The 12,060-nt window shown below is 42.3% G+C and overlaps 1 protein-coding gene across 2 annotated transcripts in view; it reads left to right on the top strand.

Annotated features, from left to right (window-relative positions):
• The window catches only part of SERGEF (secretion regulating guanine nucleotide exchange factor), a 248,107-nt gene that overhangs the window by 17,518 nt on the left and 218,529 nt on the right, over positions 1-12,060 (top strand). For both annotated transcript variants that reach the window (XM_027563417.1, XM_027563418.1), the window contains exons 6-8: positions 1,869-1,982; positions 6,766-6,828; positions 11,628-11,786. In XM_027563417.1, the coding sequence (XP_027419218.1) occupies positions 1,869-1,982; positions 6,766-6,828; positions 11,628-11,786 (336 nt within the window). The remainder of the gene's footprint in view (positions 1-1,868; positions 1,983-6,765; positions 6,829-11,627; positions 11,787-12,060) is intronic.

The raw sequence follows: 12,060 nt of genomic DNA, 5'->3' as shown, positions 1-12,060 counted from the left end.
AGTTTTATCATCATAATCATTTTTAAGTGTACAATTGAGTGGGATTAAGTACATTCACATTATTGTGCAACTATTACCGCAGTCCATTGTGGAACTTTTTTTCATCTTGCAAAACTGAAACCCTATATCCATTAAACAGTAGATCCTCATTTCCCCTTCTCCCAGTCCCTGGCACCCACCATTCTTTCTGTCTCCGTGATTTTGACCACTCATTCAGGTACCTCATGTAAGTGGAATCATAGAGTCTCTGTCTTTTTGTGGCTTATTTCACTCAATATAATATCCTCAGAGTCTGTCCATGTTATAGCAAATGTCAGGATTTCCTTTTGTTTTAAGACCTAATGGTATTCTCCTATATGTATATACCACATTCTGCTTGTCCACTCATCTATTGATGGACTCTTGGGTTGTGTCCGTACTTTAGCTATTGTGAATAATACAGCCATGAACGTGGGTTGTACAGATATCACTTTGAGATCTTGCTTTCAATTCTTTTGGATATTTACCCAGAAGTATTATTGCTGGATCATACAGGAATTCTATTTTTAGTTTTGGGGGGAATTGCCATACTGTTTTCCACAGTGGCTGTACCAATTTACGTGACCACCAGTAGTGCAGAAGGTTTCCAAATTTCTTCACATCCTTGCCAACCCTTTTTGTAGTAGCAATCCCAATGCCATCCCAATGAGTGTAAAGTGACAATTTCAGAGTAGTTTTGATTTCCTTTTGCTAATGGTTAGTAATGTTGATCATCTTTTCATGTGCTTATGGCCATTTGTGTATTTTCTTTGGAGAAAAGTCTATTCAAGTCCTTTACTCATTTTTGAATCAGGTTTTATTTTTGTTGTTGTTGAGTTTTAGGAGTTCACTGCATATTTTAAGTATTAGTCCTTTATTGGACATCTCCAGCTTCTTTATGTACCTTTTCCTTTCTGTTTTTTCTCTCACAATTTGTTGAAGAGTTGGTAAGTTTCATTTTATTTCAACACTGTGTTTTGTTCACTTTGTGCTCAGTCATCACCAGTTACATTTCACACAGCAAGCTTGTCTGTTTTCAGCCTAGAGGACCACTGGGTATAAGACTTCTGGAGGAGCAGTATCTTAATGTTGCTGTTGGGTGATGGAGCCTAGTTACACACATCTGACTGTAGGCCAAATATATGATATTTCATCTACACATTGGTATGAGTTTCAGAACATTGGTATATGAATTAGATCCAGTGAATATGGAAACAAAAGACCATTCCACGTGTGGAAATGGTGGCTGTTAAGAAGCTATCTTGCAGTCATAAATATGTATTTATTTGACAATTAGGAATCTCAGAATTCATCTTGGTGTAGTAGAAAAGGCGCTATGTTAGGTGCAGGAGAGAGTTGAGTCCTGGTGTTTTCTCTGCTCCCTGCTCCCTGTATGACCTTGGACAAATCACATGCCCTCTTCAGGCTTCAGTTTCTCATCCAGTGAATGTGAGGCATGGACGTGGTAGGGTTCAAGGTTGTTTCCTGCTTGGTCTGGAGTCTGGGTTGTCTTTTCGGGTTAATCATCAAAAAGATATCATTCCAGTAATTTGATTCTGGAGGAGTCAAATTTGACTCCAGGGGAGTCAAAGGAGAACTTTCTGGAAGGAGTTTTACTATGTTGGGATTTCCACTGATGGTCTTAGATTGCCCTGAAGATTGGATTTGTGATTGGCTTGGTGGTAGTCCCTAGGACCAGCCATAGAATTGCTTGAGGCAGTAAGCTTTTTCATAATACGTATGCTAACTAAGCATGAATGGGGAATCTCTTATGGCATGAGGTTGAAAGCGCCATCTAGTCTTCATCCAGGTAAATGTTTTCTCTTTTTCTCTCCTACGCCGCTGGGAAGCTAGCGGCACTGTGTTCCAGTGGGGAACTGGTTTGGCATCATCTGGACGGCGACTGTGTCCTGGGCAGACTCTCCCACTGTTTCTGACAGCAAAGGAACCCAGCACAGTGACAGGTAAGGCCCTTATTTCTTCTGAGTCCTGTATTCATTCTTTGTCTGGAAACGGAGATACAGGCATGCACAAAATGGGTAAATGGCATTTTTCTTTTTGCTGTTTCTTGGTCTCTCTGTCTTAACTCTCTGTTGGTAGGTCTCTTAATTTTTTGGGATTTTTGTAGGCCCAGTAAAAGTACCCCTCTTTGGTGCCAGAGTTCAGAACCCATTGAAAGACAGATGCAAGTCAGGTAGGTAGAAATCAAAATGGTTAGATTGAAAAACATGAGTTAGGTGTTTGGAAATAATGGGTAGCAGTAGTGAGCCTCCAAGTTCTGAATACCAGCTTGGATTTACCCACCAGGCACAGGCGCAGCTGCAGGCAGTCCTGCTAAATTCCTGGTGCCACTGAGCACCTGGAGGAGGGGCCCTCTGCAGGCAGGCACAGCCCAGAGAGAGAAGCCATGAAGACCATGCCTGCCTGCCCAGCCACTCCCCAAAGGAAAGCAGGAGCGGCTGAGGACGTAGAGAGAGGGGCCGGAAGTGTTCCCTTAGGGAAGTCTCTCCATGAGCACATGAAGAGTAGATAGGAAGGATGCTGCCTACTGGTCTGCTGGTCAGCCTTTTGTTGGGAAGTTAGCCTCTAGGACCTCCTGTCTCTCTCCCTCTACACTCTTTGTGGGCCTTTCTCTCTCCATATGTAGTACCACGTCTCCACCTCCTCCTTCTCTTCCTCTCTGGCTATCTGACTTTGTGATCCAGTTAACTGAGGGTTGGCTCTAGGAGAAAGCTGTTAGGAAACCTCTACTCTCCTCTAGCTCAGAACAAAGGAGGGATTTTTGAGGGTGGTAGGAAGCAGGGAAAGAAGACTGAGGAGTGAGCCACAGTGGGCGTGTGCTACAAGTTGTTGGGATGCTCTGATTGCCACTTTCTCTCTCTCTTTTTAAAAAAATATTCATTTGTTTATTTGGCTGTACCTGGTCTTAGTTATAGCATGTGGAATCTTTAGTTGCAGCACGTGGGATCTAGTTCCCTGACCAGGGATTGAACCCAGGCCCCCTGCATTGGGGTGTGGAGTCTTAGGCACTGGACCACCAGGGAAGTCCCGGATCTGATTTAGTCCTCAAGGCTTCCCCCTGCTGCGGGCGTAAAGTTAGCCCCCTGAAGCCCAGGGGTTGAGCTGGGGAGAGTTCTCTCAGAGAAGGAGAAGGGACCATTGGACACAGGCCAGACAGTCTGCTTCACATTGAAAGCATTTGTAATATAAGCTCATACTTGCCAAACATTTTTCCTGCCTCACCAGGGTATTCGCTGCTCCCTGGGCATGCACTGTGTTCTCATCCCTCTGTGCTTGTGGGCAGACTATTACCTCTGTGCAGAATGCCTTTTCCTTTCTGTTCTCCGTGGAAAAATCCTGATAATTTTTCAGGTCCTAGCTCAGCTGCAACTGAAAGACTCTGCCCTCTTCTCGCCTCCGTTTGCATTTTCTTTCTCTGCAGGGACAGCACAGTGTGTTGTATTGTTATGAGCTGTTTACATGTTTTCCCAAATGCCAAAGATGATGAGCATTTTAAGGCTAGGGACTGTGTCTACTTTCTGTTTTTGTACAGATTTTGTATCTAAAAGGAATCAGTAATGTTTTTATTTGATTTGACTTAACCTGGTTGGGAATCTTCTCAGGGCACAGCTTAGATTCAGAGGTGGTTTGGGGGAGTTTTCTGATGAGACAGTAGCAGAGATCTCAGCTTCCTGCCCTCAAAGTCTTTCACTTTACCTTCCCCCCATCTTTACATCATCTCCATCAGTTCTGGAGCTGGGACCCTGGGCGTCCTCTCCCAACCTGGCCACTAGGGGACCAGTGCGTCCTCTCTGATGAAAGTGGCAAGAACATCTGTTTGTCCCTTTCTCATTCTATAGGATACTTGACGGCATGAGGGGTATTTTAAGACACTGGAGAAGCTCTATACAGTCCACAAAAACAAGAGCCGGAGCTGACTGTGGCTCAGATCATGAACTCCTTACTGCAAAATTCAGACTTAAATTGAAGAAAGTAGGGAAAACCACTAGACCATTCAAGTATAACCTAAATCAAATCCCTTACAGTTATATAGTGGAAGTGACAAATAGATTCAAGGGATTAGATCTGATAAGAGTGCCTGAAGAACCATGGACAGAGGTTCGTGACATTGTATAGGAGGCAGTGATCAAGACCACTCCCAAGAAAAAGAAATGTAAAAAGACAAAATGGTTGTCAGAGGAGGCCTTACAAATATCTGAGAAAAGAAGAGAAGCTAAAGGCAAAGGAGAAAAGGAAAGCTATACCCATCTGAATGCAGAGTTCCAAAGAATAGCAAGGAGCAATAAGAAAGCCTTCCTCAGCGATCAATGCAAAGAAATAGAGGAAAGCAATAGAATGGGAAAGACTAGTGATCTCTTCAGGAAAATTAGAGATACCAAGGGAACATGTCATACAAAGATGGGTACAATCAAGGACAGAAATGGTATGGACCTAACAGAAGCAGAAGATATTAAGAAGAGGTGGCAAGAATACACAGAAGAAATATATAAAAAAGATCTTCATGACCCAGATAACCATGATGGTGTGATCACTCACCTAGAGCCAGACATCCTGGAATGTGAAGTCAAGTGGGCCTTAAGAAGCATCACTACAAACAAAGCTAGTGGAGGTGATGGAATTCCAGTTGAGCTCTTTCAAATCCTAAAAGGTGATGCTATGAAAGTGCTGCACTCAATATGCCAGCAAATCTAGGAAACTCAGCAGTAGCCATAGGACTGAAAATGGTCAGTTTCATTTCAATCCCTAAGAAAGGCAATGCCAAAGAATGTTCAAACTACTTCACAATTGCACTCATCTTACACGCTAGCAAAGTAATGCTCAAAATTCTCCAAGCCAGGCTTCAACAGTACATGAACCATGAACTTCCAGATGTTCAAGCTGGATTTAGAAAAGGTAGAGGAACCAGGGATCAAATTGCCAATATCCATTGGATCATAGAAAAAGTAAGAGAGTTCCAGAAAAACATCTACTTCTGCTTTATTGACTACTCCAAAACCTTTGACTGTGGGGATCACAATGAACTGTGGAAAATTCAAGAGATGGGAATACCAGACCACCTTACCTGCCTTCTGAGAAATCTGTATGCAGGTCAAGAAGCAACAGTTAGAACCAGACATGGAACAACAGACTGGTTCCAATTTGGGAAAGGGGTACGTACAGGCTGTATATTGTCACCCTGCTTATTTAACTTATATGCAGAGTACATCATGTCAAATGCCAGACTGGATGAAGTACAAGCTGGAATCAAGATTGCTGGAAGAAATATCAATAACCTCAGATATGCATATGACACCACTCTTATGGCAGAAAGCAAAGAGGAACTAGAGAGACTCTCAGTGAAAGTGAAAGAGGAGAGTGAAAAAGTGGGCTTAAAACTCAACATTCAGAAAACTAAGATCATGGCATCTGGTCCCATCACTTCATGGCAAATAGATGGGGAAACAGTGGAAACAGTTGGGCTCCAAAATCACTGCAGATGGTGACTGCAGCCATAAAATTAAAAGGCGCTTGCTCCATGGAAGAAAAGCTGTGACCAACCTAGATAGCATATTAAAAAGCAGAGACATTACTTTGTCAACAAAGGTCCATCTAGTCAAGCTACAATTTTTCCAGTAGTCACGTATGGATGTGAGAGTTGGACTAGGAAGAAAGTTGAGTGCCGAAGAATTGATGCTTTTGAACTGTGGTGTTGGAGAAGACTCTTGAGAGTCCCTTGGACTGCAGGAAGATCCAACCAGTCAATCCTAAAGGTAAACAGTCCTGAATATTCATTGGAAGGACTGATGCTATAGCTGAAACTCTAATACTTTGGCCACCTGATGTGAAGAACTGACTCATTTGAAAAGACCCTGATGCTGGGAAAGACTGAAGGCAGGAGGAGAAGGGGATGACAGAGGATGAGATGGTTGGATAGCATCACTGATGTGACGGACATGAGTTTGAGCAAACTCCAGGAATTAGTGATGGACAGGGAAGCCTGCAGTCCATGGGGTCACAAATAGTTGGACATGACTGAGTGACTGAACTGAACTGAGTAAATTAAACAGAAATGTCAGAAGAAAGTTACAGAATAAGACTGTATATCTGCATGCCAGACCAGGTGATCACAGCTTTGAGCAGAGTTGATTGGGATTATACCTCATCACTGAAAGCAGTGTATTTAGGGAGGAAGAGCCTGGATTTGAGATGGGAGGCAAGTTCAAATTCTAGTTCTGTCTGTGTCTTGTTAGAAGGCCTGGACTTGTGTCTCAGTGTCTGCACTTGATAGCAGCTGAATATAAGAGATGTCACTGCTTCTGGGCCCACTCCGTGGACAGAGCAAGGAAATATACAGGGACACACACTTGTGTTTATACCTACGTATACCTACGTTTGTTTATCTTTTGTAGAAACCATGAGTTTACACTGAATTCAGTTACAATCCAGTGTCAAATGGTCGATTCTAGCCTTCCACCTTTTCATATCTGTTCCTTCCTTCTCTTTTCTAATAGTGGGAAATCTGACTCCTTTATCCTCAAAATATTTACTTATTTGTTCAGCCTCCTGGATATCACCAGTCTGTCTACCACACTGCTCATCTTCTTGGCCAGTGCTGCTGACTCAGACCTTCATGCTTTGGCTGAGTTTCTCCCCAGGTGCTGGTGGGTCACTACTTGTGGCCCTTCTCTACCCAATTTGTTCTGTTATAAATGTGATTTCAAAAGAATTTTTTTTTTTTTTTGGTAGGCCTAGAGAATTCTCAAGCAGTATGTGTTCTTGCTGGCTCTGATCACTCAGCGTCACTGACAGGTAGGTAACATGCCGTTCAGAATGCTGGGCGTTTCTGCCTCAAGTGTTGCTGTTGGGATACAGATGGAAGAGCATAGACGATGGAGTTGGGATAATGATGCCACTGCTGATGTGATCTTAGCAAGTCACTCTACCTTCCTGAGACCATTGACTTGTCTATAAAATATTTTGGGGGTAGTTTTCAGAATTTCATATGATAATACACATTAAAACACTCATGTGAAATAGAGGCTCACTTCCCTTCCTCTGAGTTTGTTTTCTCAGCTGTACAACAGGGATAAAAATATCTTTTGGAGTAGTTGTGATTGTCAAATCATATAACCAACAGTAAATTTATGTATAACATATTCTTATTCATCTAATCTGTTTTGATGTCTAATGTAACTGTTTTAAACTTCCCTGGTGGCTCAGTCAGTGAATAGTCAATGCAGGAGGCCTAAGTTTGGTCCCTGGGTCAGGAAGATCCCCTGGAGAAGGGAATGGCTGCCCACGCCAGTATTTTTGCCGGAGAATCTCATGGACAGAGAAGCCTGGCGGGCTACAGTCCATGGGGTTGCAAAGAGTCAGACATGACTGAGCGACTAAACACATATACACATATAACTATCAAAGCTTTCTAGGTTCTCTAGCTTTCTCTTCTCTAGCTGTTTAATCTCAAACTAGCATATTTTTGCTTTGCTTTGTCACTCAATCGTGTCAGACTCTTTGCAATCTTGTTTAGTCCATGGAATTCTCCAGGCCAGAATACTGGAATGGATAGCTGTTCCCTTTTGTAGGGCGTCTTCCCCACCCAGGGATTGAACCCAGGTCTCCTGCATTACAGGCAGGTTCTTTACCAGCTGAGTCACCAGGGAAGCCCTGTATCTTTCTACTCCTTTTATCTGTTGCCCTGTCTGTTCTCTCTGTTTATCTTCTCTATTTTATTTAACTACATGTTTCTATTTTTATCTTCCATCTTTATATATAACCAAGGTCTCCATATACTGCTAAATCTAGTTGTGTGTATATTTTTCTAATTTATTTTATGTTTTTATATATTTCTCTAGTTGATCTCTCTATTCCATCTCTTTAATCTGCCCTCACTCCAGTATTCTGGCCTGGAGAATTCCATGGACTGTATAGTTGCAAAGAGTTGGACACGACTGAGTGACTTTCACTTTCACTCTCTATCTAGTCTTTTTTCTCTCACACACTATGTATACCTCTCTGCCTTGGCTATGTATCCATCCATCCATCTATTTGACACACTCAGTCAATACAGTATTAACTGCTGACAGTGCAGCATTTTTTGGGGTTGCGTTGGCTCTTTGTAGCTGCACAGGCTTTTCTCTAGTGGCAGCAAGTGGGAGCGCCTCTCTAGTTGTGGTCTGGGGGCTTCTCACTGTGATGGCTTCTCTTGTTGCAGAGCACACGCTCCAGGGTGTGTGGGCTTCACCCTAGTCGTTTACCACCCCTGGTAGTGGTGGCACGTGAGCTCAGTAGTTGCGACTCCCAGGCTCTAGAGCACAGGCTCAGTAGTTGTGGGCTTAGTTGCTCTGTGACGTGGATCTTCCCAGATCAGGGATTGAACCCATGTCTCCTGGATTGGCAGGTGGATTCTTTACCACTGAGCCACCAGGGAAGCCCCAGCATTTTCTTGAAAGTGAAAGTTCTCTCTCTCAAAGTTTATCTTTTTCAAAGCCTAGATTGCCCTGACTCCTGCAGGTAGACTGGAGACTATAGCTATGAGAAATTTATGTTGGTAAGCTCTCTTGCCCAGAGTTGAATGCATTTCATTTTTTAAGCAAAGGGAAATGACTTTCATACACTGTATTTTCAATGTTTTATGTGGAAATTAAAGATGTATACACTGTATCTGTAAATTAATGGGGGCTTGCATTCTTCAACATCAGATTTGAGGAGAACACAAGAGCTGTAATGTGAGAGTTTAAACACTTTATAAATTCTGAATTATAGATAATTTGATATTTAATGATTTAAAAGCAACCAACTAATGAAGGAAATACCTGCTTTTAGCCTCTGGTTCATATTAGGCAGATTTGTACATATGCTAAAAAGGGTGAGCTGAAATGAATGCCAGCTCTAAGGACTCTCCTGGGCATGTGGTCCCTCACCTCCCCTTTTATAGAGGGGACGAGAAGTGACTAGTTCATCCCTTGTAGTCCTCACTAGCTCTGAGAGAAGGCATTCTTTTCCAAGAATAAGAATAGAGTAATAGGTTTCAACTTTTAGTCTAACTTGAGATGGCTAGTATTATGTAAACCTAGAGGTTCTTCTAATTGCTCATTAATATCAATTTCTTCAAAAATTTTATATTACTAAAACTATTATTTCATATGCGGGTACTTTTGTTATGGTGTTTTAAAAACACAGATGTTGAATTTTTTATTGAGATGTGCTTCATATATGAAATTCACTCCTTTAAAGTGTGCAATTTAGTGATTTTTAGAGTATATGCACAAGGTAAATTGGTTCTGGATATTTTGAAAGTGACTTAAAAGGGTCAAGATTAATATCCCTCTTTCCCAGTCCAGTTCAAGCTGTGACACACCGCGTTTTGTTCGGTGCTCTCTAGACCGCTCTGGAGTTGTAGCTTATGTAACTGTTTGGCATTGCAGCAGAATTTAATTTTGCCTGCTGATGCACAGCGTAATGATCTGCATGTGGAAGACAGTTTGTCTTTGCAAAAGATGGTTTAGACTTACTAAGATAAATGAAGGCTTATAACAGACACAGGCTCATTGTCAGTGGCACCTTGGTAGCTCAGCAGTCCCTTTCATGGGTGGAGACTTTGCCGAGGGGCTCCACTTCCCTCTTGTAAGGAATCCTCATACTTAACACACCCTGGTGAGGTCCAGGGAGGTTGCCTTCTCTCTAGGCATGAAATAAACCAAATTTGCTGTATAGAACTGCGGTATGTCAGTGCTGCAAGGTCACCTGGGTGACACAAAGACTCCACTGATTTATGGTCCCTCATTTTAGACTTGGGCTTCCCCGGGGGCCCCAGTGGTAAAGAACCCCCCTGCCAGTGCAGGAGATGTAAGAGACACAGGTTCAATCCCTGGGTTGGGAAAATGCCCTGGAGAAGGAAATGGCAACCCACCCCAGTGTTCTTGCCTGGAAAATTCTGTAGGCAGAGGAGCCTGGTGGGCTACCCTCCATGGGGTTGCAAAGAGTCAGACACGACTGAGGGACTGAGCACACATTTTAGACCATGAAACAGAGACCCAGAATGTGACGTGATGTGCCCAGTGTCAAAGAGTCATCCAGTAGCAGATCTGGGACTTAAACCCCAAGTCTTGGCCTCATATCCTTTAATGATACTGTTTGGCTTCTGATTGGTTTTTGAGAATAGACCAAGCTGCTCCAGGGCAAGCGATGCTATAAACCTTTATTGGGAGGTCACAGGATGCAGTGGAAGTGGAAAATCCGGCTTCTGGTCCTGCTTGATCCCTAATAAGCCTTGCAATCTTGAAAGTCACTTAATGTCTCCGAGCCTTGGTTAATTTATCTTCCAGAAGAGTGCTGTCTAGGAGAAATATAATGTGAGCTGCATTGCAAAAAGTAAAAAGAAACAGGCGAATTAATTTTAATAATTTATTTTGCTTTACCCAGTATATCCAAAATATTATTGCAACATGTAATCAATATGAAAATTCTTAAGGAGCCATACTCTTTGTTTTTGCACTAAGTTTTCACAATACATTGTGCTTTTTTTTTTTTTATCTTCAAAACGTCTCATTTGAACCTCACAATAATCCTGTGATATAAGCAGGAATAAGACTGACTGACATTGTGATTTAATAGAAAGAGCAATTTCAGAGTCAAGTGACTGGTGCCTTAGCCGCCTGTGGGCACCGTGTGCTGTCCTGTGCTGTGTTACATGTGAGGGTTGGGGAAGCACTGAGAGATCATCCAAGGAGTCACAGACGGTAGATTCATAAGCCAGACTGTAGCCCATGCCCTCTTTTGTTTGACTTCCAGTTAAAGATTTGTTGAACTTGAATGCCTTCTCGACAGCCATGTGCCCTCTGGTTTGCCACAGTCGCCCGCCAGTCTCTCCTTACATCAGTTACAGTGTCCTTCTCCACCATCAGCTTTCCCCTCCAGTCTTCAGCTGGTGAAACTAAGGTTTGGAGAGGAAGTGGTTTGTCCAAGGTCAATAACTAGTTAGCAGATCCAAGAATAGAAGCCAGAGTCACTTGACTCTGAATTTGCTCTCTTTCTGTTAAATCGCAATGTCAGTCAGTCTCATTCCTGCTTATATCTCAGGATTATTGTGAGGTTCAAATGAGCTTAAGTGCTATGTGAATGTGATACGATAACTTTATATTTTCCGCTGAACAGGGCATGTGGTGAAATCATCAGATATTTATAAAGTTTAAACTTTAAATAATTTGCCTTTTAATCTGTTATTTTGAAAAGCTAATATATATTTTTTCTAACAAAAGGTAAGCATTTATTTAAAAAATGTAGAAAACGGAGAACCATATGTCTTGCACAAGGTGGATGTTGAATAAATATTTGTTGAATGAATTAATGAAAAAATAAACGCACTTTTCCTGTTCTTGACAAACTGTTAAAAACATTTGGCCTTTTTTCCTATTTATAGAATTAAAAAAAAACTTATGTATTATGCTATACCTGAATTTGGTATCTTGCTTTGCTCTATTCAATATTGTAGGGTAAGAATAATACAACTTCTTTGAACCACTTTTTTCCCCCAGATTCGGGTTATTTTCCATCATTTTGGGCTAATGTTTCTTCACCTCTTTTGTTTCCCTTCTGTTTGTTTAAAGATGCAGGAGAGCTGTATGTTTGGGGAAGCAACAAACACGGGCAACTGGCTTCCCAGGCTGCTTTCCTCCTTCTGCCCCAGAGAATAGAAGCACGTTGTTTCCAGAATGAAAAGATCGCTGCTGTCTGGAGTGGGTGGACACACCTGGTTGCTCAGACAGGTGAGAGAGTGGCAGGGAATTTGTGGTTGGAAAGAGCAGCTGGGGGACAGCTGTCTAAATAGCTATGAATGCTTGGGATTAGGTAGGTTGGTTTTCACTGATGAAAAGCTTGAAGGACTGGGAAGGGGAGGACCTGAGATCTATTAATAGTTCTGCAGTCAGTCAGATGTGTGGCTTTACTTCTCTGGATCATAGATTTGTACCCAAAAATGTGAGGCTGGTTTAGGTTAACTCCTTGTGGTTCTAAGGGTCCATGAGGTTTCGAGAGGCAACA

The sequence above is a fragment of the Bos indicus x Bos taurus genome, chromosome 15 (genome assembly GCF_003369695.1).
Source record: "Bos indicus x Bos taurus breed Angus x Brahman F1 hybrid chromosome 15, Bos_hybrid_MaternalHap_v2.0, whole genome shotgun sequence".
NCBI classification, from domain to species: domain Eukaryota; kingdom Metazoa; phylum Chordata; class Mammalia; order Artiodactyla; family Bovidae; genus Bos; species Bos indicus x Bos taurus.
This window is presented reverse-complemented; position numbering and strand designations above follow the sequence as displayed.